Source organism: Aethalodelphis obliquidens, unplaced genomic scaffold (assembly GCF_003676395.1).
Source record: "Aethalodelphis obliquidens isolate GAN/ISIS:26980383/991018 unplaced genomic scaffold, ASM367639v1 scaffold61, whole genome shotgun sequence".
NCBI classification, from domain to species: Eukaryota; Metazoa; Chordata; class Mammalia; order Artiodactyla; family Delphinidae; genus Aethalodelphis; species Aethalodelphis obliquidens.
In genome coordinates this window covers 3,667,196-3,691,965 of record NW_020838005.1, presented here as the reverse complement: position 1 = coordinate 3,691,965, position 24,770 = coordinate 3,667,196, and the positions used below count along the sequence as shown (strand labels likewise).

The 24,770-nt window shown below is 46.8% G+C and overlaps 1 protein-coding gene across 1 annotated transcript; it reads left to right on the top strand.

Moving 5' to 3' along the window:
* Positions 1-8: 8 nt before the first annotated feature.
* TRIM35 (tripartite motif containing 35) lies at positions 9-24,770 on the top strand. Its single transcript, XM_027087874.1, has 6 exons — positions 9-588; positions 12,315-12,410; positions 14,637-14,867; positions 16,414-16,436; positions 17,201-17,319; positions 18,745-24,770. The coding sequence occupies exons 1-6, from the start codon at positions 154-156 to the stop codon at positions 19,320-19,322; spliced, it is 1,482 nt and encodes a 493-aa protein (XP_026943675.1). The 5' UTR covers positions 9-153; the 3' UTR covers positions 19,323-24,770.

Genomic DNA, 24,770 nt, shown 5'->3' with positions numbered 1-24,770 from the left:
GAGCGCGCCCAGCGCGATTGGCCGGCACCGCTGTCGCTCAGTGCTCCGAGTGGAAGGGGCTGACCGCCGGCCTCCGCAGGGTCGCGGGAGCCGCGCGGCGGATGGGAGGGGCTGGAGCGAAAGTTGCGGGCGCGGGATCCGGTATCCGGGGCAATGGAAGCGGGGCCCGCCTTGTCCCCCGGGCCTTCCCGCTCCTTCAAGGAGGAGCTGCTCTGCGCCGTCTGCTACGACCCCTTCCGTGACGCCGTGACTCTGCGCTGCGGCCACAACTTCTGCCGCGGGTGCGTGACCCGCTGCTGGGAGGTGCAGGTGGCACCCACCTGCCCCGTGTGCAAGGACCGCGCGGCCCCCGCCGACCTGCGCACCAACCACACCCTCAATAACCTCGTGGAGAAGCTGCTGCGCGAGGAGGCCGAGGGCGCGCGCTGGACCGGCCACCGCTCTCCGCGCCTCTGCCGCCTGCACCGCGGCCAGTTCAACCTCTTCTGTCTTGACGACAAGGAGCTGCTGTGCTGCTCGTGCCAGACCGACCCCCGGCACCAGGGGCACCGCGTGCAGCCGGTGAAGGACACTGCCCACGACTTTCGGGTAAGCGCGGCCGCGTGCTGGAGGTGGCCGAGCGCGCACGTGGACTGGAACCCAGCACCCTGACCCCGCTGCTCCTGCACTCCAGCCTGCCAGAGCTGGTGTGCCCGGTCCCGCCCCTCTTCCCCCTGCCAGCTTGCTGGTGCCTCCTCGGCACCCCCACTCCCTGCCGCTGGTAACATACAGAGGCTGCCTTCTTCATCAAGGCCGGCCCAGGGGCCTGAGATGGAAGGAGAGAGAATGTCAACAGGAAGTGTGAGAACTGGGGTTACAGGATGTTCTCAAGACAGCTCCCCTGCCCCACCACCTCTGAAGGGCTGAGGCCGTGCACCCTTTCTACCACAGGTGTGTGGCCCATGCCACTTTTAGAAGCACAGGTGTGGGTAAGCCCGCAACCCTGGAACTTGGCACACTCAGGGTGGAGGTGCAGGACCCCAAGACCTGGCCAAAGATGTGGAGCCTTTTAGATCTCCCCACATCTTTCCCCTCTTTCCCGGGCTGGATCCCTGTATTGTGTAGCTGTGGGGAGGCCTCTGGCCCTGGCCCTGGCCACCTGGTCCCTTCTGGATCACTCTCTCAGCATCCCCCTAGAGTTCCAGTGGCTATAAATAAGGTAAGGAACAACTTTAGGGCAAACTAACATGGAGAAGTTTTTGGCAGAGGAAGGAAGAATGATCAGGAAATAAGGAGTAGCCATCTCAGGGGTTTTCAGATTTTTTGACCTCAGCTAGCACATGGTAAGACATGTTTTTTCCATTGAGACCCAGAACTGCCACATGCATGTATGGTGTCTGTATCAGCTGAAACAAAAGTTCTGTGAAAATGTCTATTGTACTCAGGTATTTTCTGTCGTTTTATTTTAAAAACTGCACAGGGTGTAAAATATTAATTTATTTCATCACCAACTAAAACCTACTAATACATAGGTCAGACCCACAGTTTGGAGAACCCAGCTCTGCTAGTCTGAAGCTGAGTGTATTGAAAAGGAGGCACTATAAGAATGCCTGCCTCCAGACACTGTTTTAGTTTGTTTGCTTTAATGCTTTTCTTAAGAAATACCAAAAGTTGACAGTTCCATACACATTTTGACAAAGTTCAAGTGAAGGGGAATGTCATCAATATGCTTGTTTGAACCCTACACTAGCTCGGCAATGGGATAAGCCTGTAACTGCTGTCACAGTGGTCCACAGCAGTGCTTTTTCTCCTTCATTTCCCTTGGTAGAAGTGCCAGGTCCTGATTTGGGATAGCTGAAGTAAGTGCTGGGCATTCTGGGGGCTGGGGTTGAGGTAGGGGGCCACCATGGATCGAGTCATGACGAATCACCGTGGGACCGCCAGAAGTATAGATCAGGGAGATGGGCAGGGGTCAAGGCCAGGAGCACTAAGGCAGAACCCAGGGCTGAGCTAAGCCAGGATTCAAGATCAGTGAGCCAGGTGCCCCAAAGTGCATATGGTCTAATGACATCTTTCTGTTTATTCAGCAGATGCCTTGTACTGCTAGGCCCTGGGGATACTGCAGGACACGAGCTAAACAGTAATTCATGCCTTCAAGGAGTTTCAAGCAGAGACTGAGGGGTTAGGAAGTGTTAGCCAGGTGAATGGGGGTCAGGGAGGGTATTTCAGGCAGAGGCAGCAGCATGTGTAAGGGTCCAGAAGCAGTGACTTTCCAGACACTGAGAGAATGAGGATGGAGTTGCAGAAGGAGCCAGGAGGCCCCAGTCTTGGCCTTTGTTCTAAAGGCTGTAGGGAGCAGTTGGAGGGTTTTAAACAGAGGAATGATGCTGACAGACCAGTGGGCACTCAGGGCTGTGTCTGAGGGGGTGAGGAGTCTAGTCCGGAAAGATCTGAGGAGTGTGCTCAGCCTGGTGCTGGGTGGCATCACTCATGCGTTAGACAGCTGTGCGCCAGGACCTATCCTGGGTGCTGAGGCTGCAGAAGTCGGTAAGCCAGAGCCCCTCCCCATGGAGCTTGCATTGTAGTGTGGGGACGTCAGCCAGCAAATAGACAAGTTGTCGTTCTGGATGGGTGGATAGGCGGTGGTGGAGGGGACAGTGTGGGAAGGCTGGACAGGTGAGAAGGGGCTGATGGGGAGCCCTGAAAGCTGTCCCACAGGGGCTTTGCGATGAGATGTGTACATTCGAAAGATTACTTTGGCAACCATATGAGGGACTCCAGCAAAAATAATCATACCAGCCAACACTTTTTGACCACTAAACTAGGTACCCTGTGCTCTTAAGTGTTTACTTGTCAACACACTTAATCCTCACAAAAACCCCATGAGGTTGTGTATTAGTTTCCTCTCGCTGTTGTAATAAACTGCCTCATACTTTGTGGTTTAACACAGCACAGATTTATTAGCGTACGGCTCTGGAGGTCAGAAGTCCCGACATCAAGGTGTTGGCCCCATGCCTTTTGGAGGCTAGGAGAGGATTTATTTCATTACCTTGTCCAGCTTTTGGAGGCCCCTTCCTTCATCTCTGAAGTGCATCATTCCAACTTCTGCTTCTGTTGTCCCATTGTCTTCTCTAACCCCCCTGCCACCCTATCGTAAGGACCCTTGTGATTACAGGGGGCCCCGGCAGACAATCCAGGATAATCTCCCCATCTTAAAATCCATATTTTAATCACATCTATGGAATCCCTTTTGCCGTGTAAGGTAACACGTTCCCAGGTTCTGGGGATTAGGATGTGGACATCTTTGGAGGGACTGTTACTCAGCTTGCTACAGGTGGGTACTGTTCTCCCCATTTTACAGGCAATGACACTGAGTCTCACAGAGGTTAAGCAACTTGTCCAGAGTTAGAGCATTTACTGTACAGTTCACCTGGGGCCTTGCCCTGCTCTTACTCTGGTCATGGACTTTTTTTTTTTTTTTTTTTTTTTTGTGTTACGTGGGCCTCTCACTGTTGTGGCCTCTCCCATTGCGGAGCACAGGCTCCGGACGCGCAGGCTCAGCGGCCATGGCTCACGGGCCCAGCCGCTCCGCGGCATGTGGGATCTTCCCGGACCGGGGCATGAACCCGCGTCCCCTGCATCGGCAGGCGGACTCTCAACCACTGCGCCACCAGGGAAGCCCTGGTCATGGACTTTGATAGAAGCTGCTCTGGTCCCTGCTGGCCCTCTGTTCCGGAGCCGTGAGGGCAGCTGCCTCTGTGTTGTGGGTCCTTAGAGGCTTGTGTGGATGAGAACCATCGTCAGTGGGCCGACAGGTGTGGACTGAGTGCCTGCTCTCTGCCAGGCACAGTGTGTGCAGGAAAGGACAGTGTGGTTCAAACCCCTGCCTTCTTGGAGTCAGGTGGGCATGATCGAATACTAATCACACCAATGGTCAGTCACGGGCAGTGAAAGCGGTACCTCTAGCATTAGAACGCAGGTCTCCTGACTCCCAGTCTGACGTTTGGCCTGGCTTGCATCTTCAGAGCAAACCAGCCCTGAACCTCCACCAGGTCCCAGGCCTCAGAACTTCCTTGTCTAGACCCCTTTCTTCTCCATCTCACCAGACTGATATGACAGCCATTCTCTGCCCTCCAGCTTCTTCCTGCCCCAGACCCAGCCTCTTCCCCTTCTGGGGTTACCTTCTTAGAATCAGTCTAGCCAAGCCTAATTGAGGTTTATTCCAGGCACCTCTTAAGTCTTCCCCCTTCCAATCCTTTCCCCTTTTCCCAACTGCTCAGCCTCATCCTGGAGCTCTCCTTATGGGCCAGACCTTCCCAGATCCAAGTTGTACTGGAGGATGTTTAATTGCCTCCTGGCAAGGCCTGTGACCAGGGGCAGGATGGGGTCTTACTGAGCACCGCCCATTGAGCCTCCTGAGTTAGGGGGCCTAGCTCTAGTTGCCATGGTAGACACCTGCTTCTTAAGGAGGACTGACCACCAAGGGGAAAGGAAGAATGGGAGCCTGGATTGGAGTTGGAGAAGAAGGGCATCTGAATGAGATCAAGTTGTCCCAGATGCATCTCTGCAGTCCATTTAAGAAACCTGGAAAATAAACCAGGAGGAGAGTTAAGTTACCTGGGACCAAGTGACACTCAGTAGTAACGAGCTAACACATGCCTGGTGCACTCTTATAAGTACTGAACGTGGATCCTCACAGCCATCCTCTGAGCTAGGTAGTGTTCTCATCCCTCCTATCCGGATGAGGAAACTGAGGTGCCGAGAAGTTAAGGAACATGCTGAAGATCACCCGCTACTAAGTGGAGGAGCTGGGATTTGAACCTGGGTGGCCAAGTGCCAGAGCTCTTAGCTGCTATTTCAATCTGCCTGAAAAACAAATGTTTGAAATACATAGGAAAAATGACACTACCTGGAGACAGATGCCAGAAAATCCTGATGATGGGCTAGGTGAGCATGTACAGAGAAAACTGCATTCTTCATTTTTCTGGTGGCATTTGAGAGACCATGGGCACTTTCTTGCCTTTATCTTTCAGGGTTGGAGCCTGACTGCCCAACAAAGAGCTTTTGCCAAAGTTCTCACCAGTGGTCAGTGAAAAGGACAAGGTACAGATCAGGCCTCCGAGCTCTCGATCCAGGAGGCCATGGGGTGTAGTGGAGAGAACGTCAACGCCGAGTGTATTTGTCAACTGGGCAAGTGGTTAGTTGAGCATCTAGTTTGTGCTGAGACCTGGAGATGTGCAGTGGTTGAAACAGTCTCTGCCTTTTCAGAGCAAGCCTTCATTCCGTCTGCAGTTTATGGAGCACTACTGTGCTCGGTGAGAGGACCAGGCAAGAGGACCTGCCCCCAGGAAGCCTGTAGCCTTTACAGGAAAGTGAAGTGGTGATGCTGAATAGGAAGTTCAGTGGCAGAGGTGTCCACAGAGAGGCAACTAAACTCTACTGGGGAGGCCAAGGTGGCTTTCTGGAGGAAATGAAGAGGGCCTGAGCTTAGTTTTCAAGGCCATGTTGGGATAGTTGGGTGAAGCAGGTGGGAATTGGTCAGAAGCAGCAGTATATGTAGGGCCTCAGAGGACAGAGAACCTGGCTTGTGCTGGACAACGCTGGCTGCACACATAGCTCTAGCACTTTGATAAGTACTTGAAAGGGTGCTGTGACAGGAAATAATATTCTCTTACTGGCACCCTTCCCCTTTTCTTTTATATCACACAGCACCTGTGTTAATGGATATTTTGGGTAAAACAATATTGTAAAATCCTTAGGATATTAAATATGCAGTTGAAATTTGCTGCTTAAGGTATCAAATTGTAATTTTTAAAAACACCTTGTAGACTATATAATCACATTCTGAATCCTTTAGTGTAAATAAAACCTTCCTATTTTGTGTGTATTTATAATTTAAGTCATCTTGAATGTTATAATTGAAGCCAAAATCAGAGCTTTTGCTGGGCTTGGGCCCTGGGTGATGTTCCAGATGTGTCATGGGCCACTTAGCTCCACGCAGGGCAGTGATGACCCTTATTGGTCCTGACCAGCCTTTGCACCAGAGCCCCCACTAGTCTCTGTCATTTCAGGCACTCCTTGGACTACATGCGGGTCCCTGAATGGTGGGTCCAATTGTGATGCAAGTGTGTTTAGTGTTAAAACCAGAATATCAGACGCAAACATGAAAAGTGTATTGTTTAGATTCATTTGAAATCGCACTTTCTCCCCGTAGTATTTTGTAGGTTAACCACTAAATGTATATAAGGGAAAAAAGTGGAATAAAAAATCTACAGTCTAAAAAAAAACAAGGAAGAGAAGAAAAAGACGTATCGAGCAAGCAGGACAGATAGCACAGAACGAGAAGGTGGACTTAAATGCAATTATATTGGTAATTATGTTAAGTACTCCAGTTAAATGACAAAAGCTGTCTGACTAGATAAGAAAACAAAATCCAGTTCTGGGCCACTTAAATATGATGAAGTCATTATATGAAAAAATTGCATTTGCTTAAATTCAGTATCCTTTTGTGATTGAAAAAAAATTAGCAAACTAGGAATAGAAGGAACTTTATTAAACTGCTTAAGAATACCAAAAAGCTTATAGCAAATATCATATTTAATGGTGAAACACTTAGAGTTTTCTTACTGAGAACAAGAAGAAGGCAGGAATGCCTATTATGACCAGTTTTATCCAAGTTTGTATTGGAGAGCCTAGCAAATAAAGTCAGGAATAAAGGCATAAGGTTTGGAAAGAGGGAAACAACACTGGCATTATATGCAGATAATATGATTGGATCTGCATAGAAATTTCTGTGGCATAGAAAATAAAAAGGTTCTATAGATAAATTATAAATATGTAAATGAGTTTAGACAGAACGCTGGTTTGTAAAATAAAGATTAACAGTTGTATTTATATCAGTAGCAAATAGAAAATTTTAAAAACCATTTACAATAGTATTTTAAAAAAATCAGATATCTGGGAATAAATGTAACGAGAAGTGTGCAGAACTCTGGCAGGGAAAAATAGAAAACTTTGTTGAGGGACATCAAAGAAGACTAAGTGGGAAGATATACCATATTCATAGATTAGAAGACAGTATTTAAAGATGTCAGTTATTCTCAAACTGATCTGTAGAGTCAATTCTATCCCAATCAAAATCCCAACATGATTATTTTGTGGATTTTGACAAGCTGATTTTAAAATTCACATGCAAGCTCAAAGGGCCAAGAATTGCCAAAGCATTCTTAGGAAATATTTATTAGATGTCAGTTTATATTGTAGCTGTAGAAGTTAAGATTGTGATACTGGCACAAGGATAAACAGATGGCCAGGGAAACAGACTGGGGAACCTAGAAACAGATCTGTGTGTGGTGTATGACAGAGGTGGCCTTCAGACCAGTAGGGGAATGGTAGTATTCTTTTTTAAATTAAAAAAAAAAATTTATTGAAATATAGTTGATTTACAATGTTGTATTAGTTTCCAGTTTATTCTTAAATAATGCTTTTGGAGCAAACAAGCTACTGGGTCACACCATTCACAAAATAAACTTCAGGTATCCACATTAGACCCAAATGTGAAAGGAAAGCTATAACTTTAAATAATATAGGAGATTATCTTTATGACCTCAGAGGAGGGAGGTATTTCTTAAAACCAACGAGCACTAATTCCAGAGGAAAACACTGATACATTGGATCACACTGAAATTAAGAAATATAAGTGGTACAATAGGAGATACTAGTTATGCATTTAACCCATAAAAGACATACACTGTGTATTTATAATAAATTCTTACATGCCAGTAGGAAAATGGCAGGCAACTCAATAGAAAAAGGGTCAAAGATTTTAATAACAGGTATTTAAAAATAAAGATCCAAATGGTTAGTAAACATTTTTCATTCACATTGCTCATGTGGTATAAATTGGTACACCTGCTTTGGAAAAACGTTTAGCATTTATCTACGAAAGTTGAAGATACACGTACCAGTGGCCCAGCAATTCTACCCCCAGGAAATATTTTGTAGAAGAACCAGTGTACCTGTGCCCTAGGAGACCTATACAAGAATGTTCATCCTATTTGTATGACTCGAAGTTGTAAATGACCCAGCTATCCATTGACAACAGAATGGATACCTGATTGTGGTGTATTCATAAAGTAAATTACAATGCAACGATGAACGGGTAAACTGACATACAATTATGTATTTGAATCCTACAAACTTTATGTTACGTAGAGGAAGCAAGACACAAAAGAATATATGTAGTTTTATTCCATTGATATAAAGCTCAAAACCAGGCAAAACCAAAGTGTGTAATTTAGGTTAGGGGTCATACATAGCGGCTATAACTCTAAAGAAAAGCAAGGAAGTACCATAGAAATTAGGAGTTTCCTCCGACAGGAAAAAGGGATTAAGGTTCAGAAGGGACATGTCCTGGGTGGTGGTTACAGGGGTGTTCAGTTTATAATTATTTAAGAGATAGCACGTTTATGTCTTATGCAAAGAAAATAAATTGGTGACAACAACAAAGGAGATTGAAAGGTACAAAGTAACTCATTAAATTGGAGAGAAAAGAGAATTAATTCCCTGGCAGTCCAGGGGTTAGGACTCGGCGCTTTCACTGCTGTGGGTCAGGGTTCCATCCCTGGTAGGGGAACTAAGATCCCGCAAGCTACACAGCAGGGCCAAAAAAAAAAAAAAAAAATTGGAGTGAAAAGGAAGGAATTTCCTCTCATTAAGCTCTTGGTAATTTATAAGAAAACGTTAAAACTTCTCAAGTTTTCATTTTATAGGCTTTTAAAAATTTGAGGTATAACTTATATACAGTTAGATGCATAGATCTTAAATGTTCAGTTGGATGAGTTCTATTACACACACCCTATACCTGCCACTGCAAACGAAGTAGAGAACATCTCCATCACCCTGGAGGGTCCCTCCTTCTTCCCAGTCAGTCTTCCACCAAGAGGCAACCACTTTCTGATTTATCACCTTGGATTCGTGTTGCCTGATCTTCAACTGCACGTAAATGGAATGATACTGTGTACTCTTCTCCAGAGTGGTATATACATATACCTTTTGGTTCACCTATGTTATGTGTATCAGTAGTTTGCTCCTTTTTTTACTGCTAAGTAGCTTTCCATTGCATGAATATACCATAATTTACTCACCCATCTCTTGCTGATGGACATTTGGGTCATTTCCAGGTTTTGATTTTCCATAAGTTTTAAAGATGCGTTGTTTAATTTGACATTTATGGGAGGAAAATTTCATTCACATGCTAGGTTGTTTAAGGAATTGGGCAAAGTATGGCCAGAACTATAAGCTTTTATTCTCCAGAACTAAAGAAATTGACATGTTTGATGTCAACAGATTTGGAAATAAGATGACACATTTGGAAACACAAAAGACAACTAGACAACATAGTAGTAGCTCCCTGAATGAAATAGGGTGGGTAGTCTTGTGGTTAAGACTGTGGCCTTTATTCTTGGTCAGTTCTGCAGACAGATCGTGGTTCTGCTGCTAACTGTAATTTTGGCAATTTACTTAACTTTCCTGGGCCTTCTTTTCTCTTCTATATATTAGCAATATAGTGCGTACCTTGCAGAAATGTAAGAATTCAATAGAATGATGTTTGTAAAGTACCTAATTTAGTGCCTTGTGCATAGTACATGCTCAGTAATAACTGCTTGCTGGTGGTAATATAAGCATTGGTGCATCTCACCACCTAGCATCTCAGAGAAGGGCACATTTTATTTAGGGCTGGGATTTGCTGAATTAAAGCAAGACTCTCCAAGTGATTGAAAAGTTTCGGAAGGACAAGGGACTGTCACCCCTTTCCCATCTTCATTACCCCGTAAATCCCGGACTGAAGGTTGAATGGCAGAAGGTTGGGCCGTGTTGTTTGGGGCCAGCATGCCCCTGGGTAATGTGACTTGCTTCACTCCTGTTATTCACACTTCTTTGGCAAATCGTGGAATATTCTTTGGGGACCCTATTACATAACTTTGCAACAATACATCTCGTCCCACAAAATAACACATTGGGATGATATTTCAGTGGTTTTGCGGGACGCTAATGTTATTTTGCTGTTGATGAGACACACCTTAGAGGTGATATACTACGGAAAACAGTATTTTTAAAAAATCTGTTAAATATTGTCAAGAAGAACAAAAACATGACTAGAATGAATAGAAAACAAAAGCTGCAGAAAAAGAAATCATTGTTTATTTTCTGTAGAAGAGTGGTTAAAAGAATGGACTGTGGAGCAGGACAGATGGGCTAGTTATCTAGTGCTGTGTAACAAATTACCCCAATCATAGTGGCTTAAAACAAAAATGTCTATTATGTCATGGTTTCTGTAGGTCAGGAATCTGGCATGACCTGACTGGTTGTTTCTGCCTCAGGGTCTCATGATGCTGCAGTGTTGGTCGGGGCTACAATCTCATCTGAAGGCCCAAGAAAGCCAGAATCCCCACTCAGGCTCACTTGTGTGGTTGGTGGCAGGATTCGGGTCCTTGCGGCTGTTGGTTGGATACCCTCAGTTCCTAGCCCCATGGGCTGCTCCAGAGGGTGGATCACTTCCATGCAAGGGAGCAAGCACGGGAGGGCAAGAAAGGGGTGTGTGCAGACTTTTTGTCACCTCAGTTCATGTCCCATCACTTTTGCCATATTCTGTTGGTTAGAAGCAAGTCACTAGATCCAGCCCACAGGGAGGGGATTCCACCAGGGCATGAGTACAGGGAGGTGGGATCATTGGGGCCATTTTAGAGGCTGTCTCCTTCAATCTGTGCTCTGGCTCCAATGATGGCTGTCCCTCCCACATGCAGAGTATGTTCACCCCCTCCCAAGATTCCCAAGCATCTTGTCCCATTACAGCATCAGCTTGAAGTCCAGAATCTCGCCATCTACATCAGGCCCAGGTGGGGATGAGGCTTTCGAGGACAAATCTGTATTTATCACTCATAACAAATTAGCCCCAAATTTGGCATCTTAAAACAACAAACTTTCTTATCTCACAAGAGGGAGGGATCACTGGGAACGATCTTAGAGGCTGCCTGCCACCACTGTTTAGGTTCTCATCCTTGCTCTGCCATGAACTAGCCGTGTGCCCTTGGGCTAGTCACTTCCCCTTTCTGTGCTTCAGTTTTTTCATCGGTAAAAGCGGGCTGATAAAATTACTAATAGGGATGATGTGATGATTAAGTGACGTAATGTGTAAAGTAATTAGCAAAGTCCCTGGCACATAGTAAATGCTCAATAAATGGTAGTCATTTATAATTAATGTCGTTAGAATTGTTATTTTTCCAAAGAGAAAACTTGTGAGGCTTTTTCAGAATGTAGAGGGAAAAGGATAAAGATGGAGAGAAAATGCTAGGCCTGGGATACAAAAGGTCAGAATCCAACCTAAAACCAGCAGTGGTTCCTCTAGGAGCCCAGGGAGATCAGAGCAGAGGTTAAATTTATAAAACAAAAACTAAGCAAGAAGTATTTGAATCTGCTGATTAAAGTCTTTCACATGATCCAAGCACTACTAGAATATCAGGATAAGGCAGGGATGCGGGGAGACGTGTACAGTAGCCCCTCTGTAGTTACAGGTTCCACATCTGTGGATTCAACCAATGGGAGATCAAAGATATTCGGGGGGGAAAATCCAGAAAGTTCCAAAAAACAACTTGAATTTGCCACTCTGGCAACTATTTACATAGCATTTACATTGTACTTACAACTACTTACATACCATTTTATACAAATACGACACCATTTTTATATAAGGGACTTGAACATCCTTGGATTTCAGTATCCGTGGGGATCCTGGAACCAATCCCCTATGGATACCAAGGGAAGACTGCAGTTTAGATAAGGCCCTGTGGGAAGAACTGGGTCATCCCCACTATCAGGCCTATTCTTTCGTGACTGCAGACCAGTCCAGTTCAGAAAGTCACCAAGGGAGCCTGTGAGTACATTGTCTTTACCGTCGGGCCCACAGCTCGGGTTCATGGCCCAGCCTTCACCAGCTTTAGGCCAAGCGGGATGCCTTCTGTGCTGTCCCGTGACCAGTGTGGGAGGGAACAGGTCCCTTTACCTCCTCACCCTGTCTCTCCATCTGTATCAGGTATAAACGAAGGGGCTGGGTTAGAGGCTATCTGAGGCCCTTTATGCTGTACCCCATCCAGTTCAATGTCAGGGCTGTGCTTTTCCAACTGTGTCCCACAGCACGTGGCCGGACCGGGTTCAGTAAATGTGGTCGAGTGGTACCCACGGTGATGTGCAACTCCCGCTGTGATGTGGCGTGCTGCATCCCTGCCCGGCCTCCACCCTAACCTGCATCCTTGCCTCCTTCTCGCCCCTCACGGCAGGCCAAGTGCAGGAACATGGAACACGCGCTGCGGGAGAAAGCCAAGGCCTTCTGGGCCATGCGGCGCTCCTACGAGGCCATCGCCAAGCACAATCAGGTGAGTGACGCTGGGGCTGAACGGGGCGACGGGGACACCCGGGGTTGCTGCGGGGAGAGGTGCAGGTGGGCCGGCCCTGGCCATGCTGCTGCCCACAGGGTCGGCCTTTGCCAGCCCTGATGGCCTCGCACAGCCTTGCCCTCGGATGCCGGTTGTGGCTGCGTGGCCTCTTTAGGCACCATGCCAGCAGCCATGGAGCAGCTTCAACAGCCCCCTGCACCACCTGCCCTGTGGTTTCAGGCTGGCAGCACGTGCCACGCTGCACCGCTTGCCCGGCCGCTCAAGCCAGCGGCACCCTTATTCTCACTCCCCACGTCCATGGTCTCCAGAATGCATCCGTCCGTTGACAGTCGTGCTGCACTGCCACCATCCTGGTCCAGGTCCCCATTGTTTTTTCCCTGGCCTCCTACCCGGGCCCCGTACTTCCACTCTTGTCCTGCAGTCCACGCTCCCTGGAGTGGGCTGATCTTTTCTAAAGATGGATTGATTGTGTCACTCCTCTGCTTAAAACTGTCCAGTGGTTTCCATGGCACCCGTGGCACAGTCCAGACTCCTCACCATCCAAGGGCCTCATCCAGCCTCCGTCTTCCCCTCAGCTTCATCTCCTCCCAAGCTCGGCCTGTGCCGTGTGCCTGGCTGGCCTGGTGCAGGATGCGGTGGGGACACCTAGGGAGTGTCCATGTGTCCAAGTGGCAGCTGCTGTCTGTCCATCCCAGGTGCTGTGGAATTCTCAGGAGGTCAGGTGTGAAAAGTCCAGGATTCCAGCTTCATTAATGCTTTTCCTCTAAAGCCAGTCAGTCCAGGTGGATGAAAAATGAAAGTTTTGTGTTTCCCTGTTTATTGAGGGGCTGCCACTGCCAGCATGGGAGTGGCTGGAGCTGAATTTACACTGGCTGGTGTTTCCTGTCTACTCTGTTTTTTATCTTCTGGTGTGATAAGAATCATTCCGGATTTCACTCTCTCCCTCTATACGTTATCAGTCTTTTTACCTGATATTTCAACAGCGCCATCTCTCCTCATATGCATTTCTTTGTTTATTAATAAGTGTGTACATCCTTTCACAAGTATAACAGCCATTTGCATTTCTTCTGTGAAGTTCACATTCTTTTTCTTGGAATGTTTGTCTTTTCTCCTTGCGCGTTCATAAGAACACTATTATGAAGAATAATAATAATCTACCATATAGGTTGGAAGTATTTTTCCTAGTTCATCCTTTTTCAAAAACTCATTTCCCCCCCTTTTTTGGTCATTTTCCCTTTTTCAATGAATCATTTTGTCATCGTATTATCAGAGCCATAAACATATATTGAATTTTCAGTTCAAAGATGTGGGTTACTAACCTGCCATTGCTAGAGCACACAATTCGAGTTGTTTTTCCAGAATTTGTCATGGAATTGTACTTATGTATTTAGTCTCTTGCCATGTAAAACTTCTTATTTTTACATGTATCCAATTATCTCATTCTTTCTTTGAGGCTTCTCAATTTCATATCATGATAAGAAAGGTCTTTCTCATTCCAAGATGAGAAATAGGTCTCTGCTTTTTCTTTGAGTATGTTTATGGTTTTGTTTTAACTTATTTTAAATGCTTTTCGTAGTTATGATTAGGAGTGTGCATATTATTAATGATTCAGTTTTAAAATAAAAACTTCCTACTATTTTTTTGGTAAGCCTCTCTATCAAATTTGAGGTCCTAATATTGGAAGGCAAATAATTTGTTTTAAACGATTAGACATTGGATTTTATTTTATTTATTTACTTATTTTGGCCATGCAGTGCTGCATGCAGGATCTTAGTTCCCTGACCAGGGATTGAACCCCTGCCCTCTGCAGTGGAAGTGCGAAGTCTTAACCACTGGACATCCAGGGAACTCCCTGGAAGGCAAATAATTTTTTAAAATCTTTGCTGTTTGCAACAGTTCACGTCTGTGATTCAGGGCTTCCGTCACTATTGCACAACCTATACAGGTACAGAGTATTGCTGAGGAATTTATAGGACTACAGTTGTCATCTATAAGCAGTGATTTGATTTTATTTTTCATGTATCAAAACAACCTCATTAGGCTGTTTGACTTATTTTAAACTTATAAATTCGTGCTAAGAAAGCTGCATGTATATTTTGTCTTTCGAGGTTTTGCATGTGATTTCTCCTGAAAAATGGAGTTCCTTTGCTAAACATCTGGGAGCCAGATGTGGTGGCTGAGGCCCCCTCCCGCCCTCTGCTGCAGGTGGAGGCTTCCTGGCTGGAAGGGCGAATCCGGCAGGAGTTTGACAAGCTTCGAGAGTTCTTGAGAGTGGAGGAGCAGGCCATCCTGGATGCCATGGCCGAGGAGGCCAGGCAGAAGCAGCTTCTGGCCGAGGAGAAGATGAAGCGGCTGGCGGAAGACACGGAGGCCCTGGCCCATGAGATTGAGCGGCTGCAGATGGAGATGAAGGAGGATGACGTTTCCTTTCTCATGGTGAGGAGCTCAACGTCCAGAGTCAGTGACAGGGACCAGACGTTCAGGGGCCAGCGGGGAGCCTGAGGCCAGCGGCCCTGGCCGACCCAGCCTTCCCGTAGCTTCCGGACCCCAGGTTGGAGGAGCTTCCAGATGAGGTGCTTGGCTTGTGTCAGGAGGCGTAGGAGCTTTTTTTTTTTCGTAGGAGCTTTTAATCAAGACCTTGAGGGCCTCTCCACTCCTCTCTGCCTCTCTCCTTCCCTCCTCCTCCCTCTCCCTTCCTCTCTTGCACTTATTCTTCCTCTCTCATTTTTTGTTTCTTCTCTCTTAACTCCTTCTTGATACAGTGGAGTACTTTTTAAATTATTTTTTATGCGCCACTTCTCTAGATTTATGGAAAGTTTCCATTCTGTAGGTTATCTTTTCACTTTCTTGATGACATCCTTTGAAGCACAAAAGTTTTCCATTTTGCTGAAGTCCTATTTATCTGTTTTCTTTTGCTGTTTGCGCTTTTGGTGTCATATCTAAGAAACCATAGCCTGATCCAAAGTCATGAGTTTTATAGTCTTGTCTCTACATTTAAGTCTGATCCATTTGGAGTTAATTTTTGTATATGGTACAAGGTGGGAATCCAGCCTTTTGCATGTGGATACCCAATTGTCCCAGCACCATTTGTTAAAGACCTTTCTTTTCTCATTGAATGGTCTTGGCACCCTTGTTGATAACCAGCCGACAGTAAATACGAGAGTTTATTTCTAGACTTTCAGTGTCCATTGATCTATATGTCCTTATGTTAGTACCACACCATCTTGTTTAGTGTTGCTTTTAATGAGGTTTTTTTTTTAATTGAGGTATAGTTGATTTACAATATTATATTAGTTTCAGGTGTTCAGCATAGTGATTCAAAATTTTTATAGATTTATATTCCATTTAAAGTTATTAGAAAATATCGGCTATATTCCCTGTGCTGTAAATATATCCTTGTAGCCTATTTATTTTGTACATAGGAGTTTGTGTCTCTTCATCCCCTCTCCTTATCTTGCCCCTCCCCTCTTCCCCTTCCCTACTGATAACCACTAGCTTGTTCTCTATATCTGTGAATCTGTTTTATTATATTCGTTTGTTTAATTTTTTTTTATATTCCACATATAAGTAGTAACATACAGTATTTGTCTATCCCTGACTTATTTCACTTAGCATGATATTGTTATTGCAAATGCCAAAATTTTATTCTTTTTTTATGGCCAAGTAGTAACTTTTAATAAGTTTTGAAACCAGAAAGTGTGAGCCACCAACTTTGTCCTTTTCCAAGATTGTTTTGGCTCTTCTGAGTCCCTTGAATTTCATATCAATTTTAGTATCAGCTTATCAGTTTCTGCAAAGAAGCCAGCTGTTATTTTGCTAGGAATTGCATTGAATCTGTAGATCAGTTTGGGGGGGGGGTATTGCCATCTTAACAATATTAAGTCTTCTGATCCATGAACATGGGATGTATGGCTCCTTTTGAGGTCAGAAACTCATGTTTTCTCTGTGTCTCTGTTTGTGTCTCTGTTTTTTTCTTTTTCAGAAACACAAGAGCCGAAAACGCCGGTAAGTTGACAAGGCTGGTAGAGGGGAGGGGAGGAGTCAGCAGAAATACCAGGGGTGCAAACTCCCATGGCTCCAGGGCCAGGCATGTAATGAGGCTGGCTGGGTGCAATACAGAGGGAGCAGGGGGACTGACCAGGTGGAGAGCCCTCTTTCAAGGCACCCACTTCTGATTTGCACTGGTGCAGTGTTGTTTTCCTGAGTGTGCAATGTGACCATTCCCTGTGTGGGGAGAGAGTGCCGTCGTGCGCGGGGACTGTAGTTCTCTGGGGGCCGGCCCCCTACCTCTGAGAGCCTCAGGACATGCTGGTTTGTGTTGATGGTTGTAGAGTTCACAGGGATGAATATGGAAGAACTGTGTCCCCGTCAGAGCTGTACAAAGATGGAAGAAAGTGCTTTGGGCAGTAGTGAGTTCCCTGTCACTGGAGGTGTTGAAGCAAAGGCCAGTGACACCTTCAAAATGTGGGACTAGAGGACCCTTAAGCTGCCTTCCAATTCATGTACCCTGTGAGCTGATGTGTTCGTGTGATTTCTGCCCACATGCATGTCTGAGAACCTCCTATTTATATTCATCCCAGTGGGGGCAGGATGGGCTCAAGTACTGAGTCCTGAAGGGGTGTGAGCTGCCCAGTTGGCTCCTCTTGTATTGAGTAAGATGGCCAGGGAGTCTAGGCCTGAGGCAAGGGATCCTATTTCCAGCTGACCCAGTTAGGTCCCAGGATGCATGGCCCTGGCCCAGCACACCAGGCCCAATTTTCCTTTCCCAGCCTCTTCTGCACGATGGAGCCGGAGCCTGTCCAGCCTGGTATGCTCATCGACGTTTGCAAGTACCTGGACTCCCTGCAGTACCGAGTCTGGAGGAAGATGCTCGTGTGTGTCGAATCTGGTGAGAGGGGCCCAGGCGGGTGTAAGAGCAGGGAGGTCATGCAAGGCAGAGAGCCAGCTGAACTCACTCCTTCCAGCTTCCCACCCCTCTTCCTCCTCCCCCCACTGGTCCCTTCTCTAGCCTCTTTCATTCAAGCCCCTGTGCCCTACTCCCCTTCTTGCCCCACTGCTCAAACCCCTCCTGGCCGAACCCTTCCTTTTTGGGTCCTGACTCTTGGCCACCTCTTCAGAAAGAGCAACTGACTTCCCTTTCTATTCCGAAACGTATTGTATATATAATATAATGAAAGAGTTCCTCAGTTCAGGGGTGCCTCTCCAAGGTGATTCCAGCCCACATGAGTCACTATATCATGTGCTGTGGACTGAATGTTTATATGTCCCCCCGCCCTCCGAATTCATATGTTGAAGCCCTAACTTCCATGTGATGGAATTTGCAAGCAGGGCCTTTGGGAGGTGATTAGGGTTAGAAGAGGTCATGAGGGTGGGGCCCTATGATGGGGTTAGTGCCCTTTTAAGAAGAGACACAAGAGAGTTGGCTTCCTCTCTCTCTCTCCCTCCCCCCGTGTGAGGACACAGCAAGAAGGTAGCCATCTATAAACCAAAGAGGGCCCTCACCAGCAACTGAGCATGCTGGTACCCTTGGTCTCTGAATTCCAGCCTCCAGAACGGTGAGAAATATAGTTCTGTTGTTTAAGCCACCCAGTCTCTTGATACTTTTGGAGTAGCAGTCTGAATGTGATTTTACAGGGAGAAATGTCAGTAACCCAGGGGCATGTTACGTGCTTTTGTTAGATGTCACAGGCATCGTGTCAGGGTCAGGATCCCTGCCTTCATTGGCTTCCTGTGGCTGTCCGAACAAGGGACAAAGACTAGACGCTTTAAAATGGCAGAAATTTATTCTTCTGGAGGCTTGAAGTCCAAAGCCAAGGTGTCAGCAGGGCCGTGCTCCCTCTGAAACCTGTAGGGGAGGATCCTTCTCTGCCGCTTCCTACCTTTTGCTCTTTGCTGTCAGACCTTGGCTGGTGGCTGTAGCACTTTGACCTGTGCCTCCAATATCACAGGACTTTTCCCCATTATGTGTCTATGTCTCTTCTCCTCTTTTGTAAGGACAACATTCATATTGGATTAAAGGCCCCCTCTACTCCAGTCTGATCTCATCTTAAATACTTATATCTGCAACAACCCCATTCTCAAATAAGGTCACCTCCTGAGATACTGGGGGTTAAGACTTGAACATAGCTTTCTGGCAGGGCACATTTCAACCCATAACACCACCCCTCAGCCCAGGGCAGCCGCCTCCATGCACTGGGCCCCGTGGGACACAGTCTGTCAGTTTAGGGGGACCGGAGGCATCAGGCTGGCCTGACAGCAGGGCGGGCTGTCAGGTTTGCTGATTTCACCCACTCTCTTCCCACGGCCCACCCAGTGCCTTTCAGCTTTGATCCCAACACTGCGGCTGGCTGGCTGTCCGTGTCAGACGACCTCACCAGTGTCACCAACCACGGCTACCGGGTCCAGGTGGAGAATCCGGAGCGCTTCTCATCGGCACCCTGCCTGCTGGGCTCCTGCGTCTTGTCGCAGGGCTCGCATGCCTGGGAGGTGGACCTGGGGGCACTGCCGAGCTGGCGCGTGGGCGTGGTGCGGATGCGCCAGGACGCGGGCGCCGAGGGCCACTCGCACAGCTGCTACCACGACACGCGCTCGGGCTTCTGGTATGTGTGCCGCACACAGGGCGTGGACGGCGACCACTGCGTGACCTCGGACCCCGCCACATCGCCCCTGGTCCCCGCCATCCCGCGCCGCCTGCGCGTGGAGTTGGAGTGCGAGGAGGGTGAGCTGTCCTTCTACGACGCGGAGCGCCACTGCCACCTGTACACCTTCCACGCCCGCTTCGGGGAGGTACGGCCCTACTTCTACCTGGGCGGCTCGCGGGGGGACGGGCCCCCCGAGCCGCTGCGCATCTGCCCCCTGCGCATCACCGTCAAGGAGGAGCTGGATGGCTGAAGCCTGCCCTGCCTGATGCCGCCGGGTCTCGCGCCCCAGTCCCGTTTTCTTTCTGTCTCTTCCCAAAGGCACACTTGCCTTGGTACCTCTCTGCCTCCCGCCTTCTTGCCAGGATCTTCCTACTGGCCATCCTGTCCTTTTCTGTGGCGCCAGGCCATGTACCTCCTCCCTCATTTTTGGTCCCTTCTCTACCCACCTTTGAAAGTTATCCAGGAGACACCTCCCTGATTAGGCTTTTTCCAAAGTTGTGGCATCCTCTGGATGTGAATTTTCTGATTCACATTCTAAGATTGCTGGGGATAATGTTTGCTTCTAAGAATGGGTCTGTTTAAAAATGTAAGTTTCATCATTTTCCAAGAGTGGTGAGGCCAGCAGACTGGAAGAGGACTGCTGTTGAGAAGAGTTTGTTACTCACAGTCTCCGGGAGGAGAGTCCTGCCATGGTGGGGGTGGGGTGGGGTTTGGGAAGCACCAGGGTCCTTAGGAGGCAGGGGGCGTGAGGGGAAAGCTTGGGTGGGAGACTTATTGTGCTTTTCAAGGGAAGGAACAGGCCAGGCAGGGTAAGTGGGTTTATGATTGGCAAGTTGGAATACTTTTGACCAGTGCTAGGGCGCAGGGGCTGCCCCTAGTTGTCTGATACCTGGCCCTGAGATGATTAGGACAGGGGGATATTGGCCTGGAGTGGAGGAGCCCTGTGAGAGCCTGATACAGGAGGTGGTTGGGGGGTATAGCTCTGCGTGTAGAAGGTTGGCTGCATTTGAAAGGCGTGCTCATAGGGGAGTTGTTTGCTGTATCTAGGAATTTGCTAGCCGGAGAAGCCCCAGATGCCAAAGTGTCAAGATTACAGAAAAGAAGAAAATATAGTTAATACAGGACCATTGCCATGGCTTTGGGGAGGACCCATGGCTAGGCTTGTCTGTCACTTTATACCAGTATTTAAAACTGCTCCAGGGGCCTCCCTGGGGCCCTTCAGGGTGAGGTTGGGGGCAAGACTGCCCATCAGCTCGGCTCTGATTTATTGATTTACACTTCTTGGATGATTTCCTGTGAACAGAGGTTCCAGAGCACTTAAAAACACACAATTTAAAAACCATGGTTCCCTCTGTGGGCCTCACTTTCCTCATCTGCAATGAGATTGTAGGCCTGGAAGGTGGTGCCCTTCTGTAATTGTGTGGAGCATCTTCCTCTGATTCTTCTCACAAAGGTACAGAAGGGAGGGAAAGAGGGGCCCTTTCGGTTAGGAAGGAAGGAAGGGGACGTGGTCCAGGGGAAGTACAAGGAGGGAGGGAGCTCCAGGGCTCTTGTCTTTGCTGACCTCAGCCTGCTCGTTCTTGTTCTCCTGGCTTTTGTGTTCTCATCCTGATTTCTTCTCCCTCTGCCATGCCTACAGACTCCTACCTCCACCTTTTCTTCCTCATACCTGCCTGCAGAGAGTTTTTAATTGTCAACTCACTGTGTCCTGGGACAGTACTGTAAAAGGAAATGTTTTCCCACTGGAGCAGTGTTCTAATGGGGCGCTTTCCTGACCAAGGGCTCACAAACTTTCTCCTGCTTGTGTGCCCTAGTTCACAGAAATGGACATTTTAAGCAGAAATGATGATTCAAAACTAAATATTGGTTATAAATGGGATGTGTACATCATTGGCAGCCATGGGGAGGGACGTGGTAGGATATGCCACTGAGTGAAGGAAGAGCAGGCGTGGGCGAGGGGGTGAGGATGTTGGCAAACAGGTGTGAGCTGAGCAGGGCCCTGCTAAAGGCTCTCAGACTCAGCAAAGCTCAAGGCACTTTGCAGCCAACACATCTGAGTCCTGTGTGCACTTTCTACCATAAAGTATTTATCTAGCCCATCAAATATAATTTCTACATAATAATCTTGACCTGAAATTATTTTGTTAGTTGTAATAAACTTATAAAAAATGTTTTTCCTTTCCACCTTAGGTGTTGGAAGAGGTTTTCTTAGAGGATAATTTGCATAGCCTAGGGCCCTTTTTACCAAAATGAAAAACGATATTTGAGCTAAAGCCCACTTTGTCTTTTGACATTTTCCTTTCAGTGTTGTTGTAAACAAAAGTTCATTCACCTTGTATTCCACCTTCTTTGTTTTTATTATTGGATAATCTATTGTATGGATATTCTACATTTTATTTATTCTTCAGTTGGTGGAAACATTTCGATTGTTTCCACTTTTTGCCGTTATGAATAACGCTACTGTGAACACTTGAGTACAAGATTTTGTGTGGACATAGGTTTTTCGTTCTCTTGGGTATGTATCTAGGTGTAGACTTGCTGGATCATGTGGTAACTCTGTTTAACCTTCTGAGGGACTGCCAGGGACTTTCCAGTGTGGCTGCACTATTTTATAGTCTTACCAGCAGGGTATGGGGGTTCCAATTGCTCTGTATCCTCATCAACACTTGTTATTGTCTGTATTTTAACTTAGCCATCCTAGTGGGTGTGAAGTGGTATCTCATTGTAGTTTTGACTTGGATTTCCCTGATGCTTAATGGTATCAAGCCTCTTTTCATGTGCTTATTCTCCATTTGTTTATCTTCTTAGGAGAACTGACTTCAGATCCTTTGCCCATTTTTAACTGAGCTTTTTGTCTTTTTACTGTTGAGTTGCAAGACTTCTTTATATACGTTCTAGATACAGGTCCCTTATCACATACATGATTTGCAAAAATTTTCTGCCACTCTGGGCTGTCTTTTCACTTGCTGGAAGATGTCCTTTGAAACACAAAAGTTTTAATTTTGATGATGTCCAGTTTATTTTTCCTTTCGTTGCTTGTGTATCCTAGATCTCTTACCTTTGACACTGCCCTTAAGCTCAGAGACTCCAGATTCTGGATTTTGGCTCCGGCTTGGGCATTTGTCCTGCTGACAAGGAGCCCTAGTCCAAGAGCCCGTTCCTTCTTCCCTTGAGCCCTCCTACTGCCGCCTCCCTCTCTCACTAGCCCCCATTTCACTCTCCTGCTCAATGTGACATCCAGGCTGGAGGTTGACTTAATGATTCATGAGCTACCTGAGCCTTTTGAGCCTCTGCTCCCTCATCTAAATGAGGATTAGGATACCTACCTCAGGCTGTTGTGGGGATTTCGGTGTACAAATGCCATGTGGTATATCCCAAACATAGTATAGATGTAATACCTGTTGGCTAATTCTTCAGAAAATGGGAGGTTTTGAATGTTGACCTTACGAATCACGTTAATGAAAAATCCCAAAGGAACCTGAGAAATGTAAGTTATCCAATATTGGGAGCGCTCAGATTCCTTGAGACTTGTAACAAGATTGTATACACAAAACTTACGTTTATGACAGATTTCAGTAACATGGGAAAATGGTTATGTTGTGATGACCGAGAAGACTAGGATTTATATGTATAGACATGCAACACACACAGAAAGACCATTTGTCTCTAATTTGTGTGTTGCTTGATTAGATCATCCATTTACGTGGCTGTAAAATCCAAAGGTACAAAAGGTTCTGAACAGTCTCCCACTCCTGCCCAAACACTCGGCTCCCTTCTTTGTGGGCAGTCATTACCATTGAAAAATCCTTCCAGAGAGATTTTATGTACAGCAATACGCTTGTTTTATGAGTATGTTCTGGTTCCCCCAATACACTGTAATTTAAAAGCAGATACTCTAGATCTGTATCTCTAAGCAACCCAACAAGAGGAGAACACTCAAAATAAAGGATGTTATTCAAATAATTTCCTCCCCTCCAGGGGGAGGTTTGTTATGGATGTTTTCATGCAGTCAGTTCACTGGTGGATTCAGCTTTTCATTGTTTACTTCACCCTAGGGTTTTAAAACAGGGAAAAACAAAGTGGAATTTAGTTGCTCCTGACATTGGAAGACAAAACTTACACTTGAGACCTCAACGTATGTTTTTAAAATCTCAATCCTCACCAAGGTGTCCAGTGACCTACATAGCTAGTGGTTAAGAGGCTGGGCTATGGGATGGGCAACCTGGATTCAAACTCTGCCTCAGCCACTGTGTCACCTTGGGAGAGTTATTTAACTTCTCAGTGCCTTAGTTTCATCATGTGAAAGGATGGAGATGATATCTTAAGATTAATGGAGATAATAACCTACTTCATAAGGTGGTTATGAGATTAAGTGAGCAAATGTGTAAAGCACTTAGGATAGGGTCTGGCATATACTTTGCCGTTGATAGTTTACCGTTGTTTCCCCTGGCTCTGCTACTCCATAGCTCTGTGGCTTCAGATAAAGCCATTCGACTTCTCTTCTGTAAACGGGGAAACGAAGACGTGGGCATGATTTTTTCAAGGTCCTTTCCAGTTCTAATGTCCTGTGATTCATAATTTGTGTCCCTAGCGAAGGCTGGGATCCTGCACGCAGTAGGGGCTGCTGATTTAGGGTGCTGCTGTCAACCAGTATCCAAGACCCTGCAAGTGGTACCAGAAGGCTTGCCTCATGTTTGAGTCTGGAGAAAAAGAAAACGAATGAGTCGTAATGTGTGAAGGATAGAAAAGCTATTCCAGAGAGCAGCAGGTCTTGAAACTTTGTTCCTAAGATTAGTAGTCAATCATGCACAATAAAATTGTACTGTCATGTTCCACAGATGGCTCATGTGCTTGTTTGTGGGAGGTTAAAGATGATGTCAGTGGACTTCCCTGGCAGTCCAGTGGTTAAGACTCCACGCTTCCAATGCAGGGGGCACAGGTTGGATCCCTGGTTGGGGAACTAAGATCCCACATGCTGTGCAGCCAAAAATAATAAAATAAAATGATATCATTTATTGACTCGCATGCACTGTGAATATGATCTCTGTGGCGGCAGAGCTGTTGGATTGGGCAGAAGATGACTGTTGATTGTTCGTGGTGGGGACTGAAGCAGGTCACTTCAGTTTTCAAAAAGAAACTGCATCTTCTCACATGCGCCTGTGTCACCCATTCCTTCCCCAGCCACGACTGGTGGACTGAGCAAGATGGATCACTGGCTGTGAAAGCCTGATTCCTCAGCACAGGGGAAGTGCTCCTATGGGCCCTGTCAGTCCTCTTTTGTGGGTGTCTCTTGGGTGGGTTTCTTTCGCTGGGGAACAGGCCGAGGAAGATGGGAGGTTTTGGTTTCTATGGATACTGGGCTAGCTGGGATTTGCATAATGTATTTCAGAGACAGACAGTCTGGGGACACTGGGCCCAGGAGGAATGAAGAGGCACATGGAAACAGGTTGGAGGGTCTGGGTAGTCAGACTCCATTTCAGCCGTCCTCTGGAGATGCGGGTCTGGGATCCTCCCCCACCTTCTGGAAAGCTGGCAACTTGGAGCCCCAAGGATCCAAGGATGTGGTGCGTGAATGGCGCCCCCTACAGGGCATGGCATGTACTGGGGGGGCTCAACAAATATTCCCACTCTTTTGCTTCCCCTTTTATCTCAGCAACGGACTAAGAGGATCCATCAATAAATAGGTTTAGCGTGTGAA

What these genes read in the sequence shown, in the direction of transcription:
- TRIM35 (XM_027087874.1), top strand. Translation starts at nt 154, where the DNA reads ATGGAAGCGGGGCCCGCCTTGTCCCCCGGGCCTTCCCGCTCCTTCAAG. An exon ending in ACACTGCCCACGACTTTCGG is followed by an intron (nt 589 to 12,314) that starts GTAAGCGCGGCC and finishes CCCTCACGGCAG; the next exon opens with GCCAAGTGCAGGAACATGGA. An exon ending in CACAAGAGCCGAAAACGCCG is followed by an intron (nt 16,437 to 17,200) that starts GTAAGTTGACAA and finishes TTCCTTTCCCAG; the next exon opens with CCTCTTCTGCACGATGGAGC.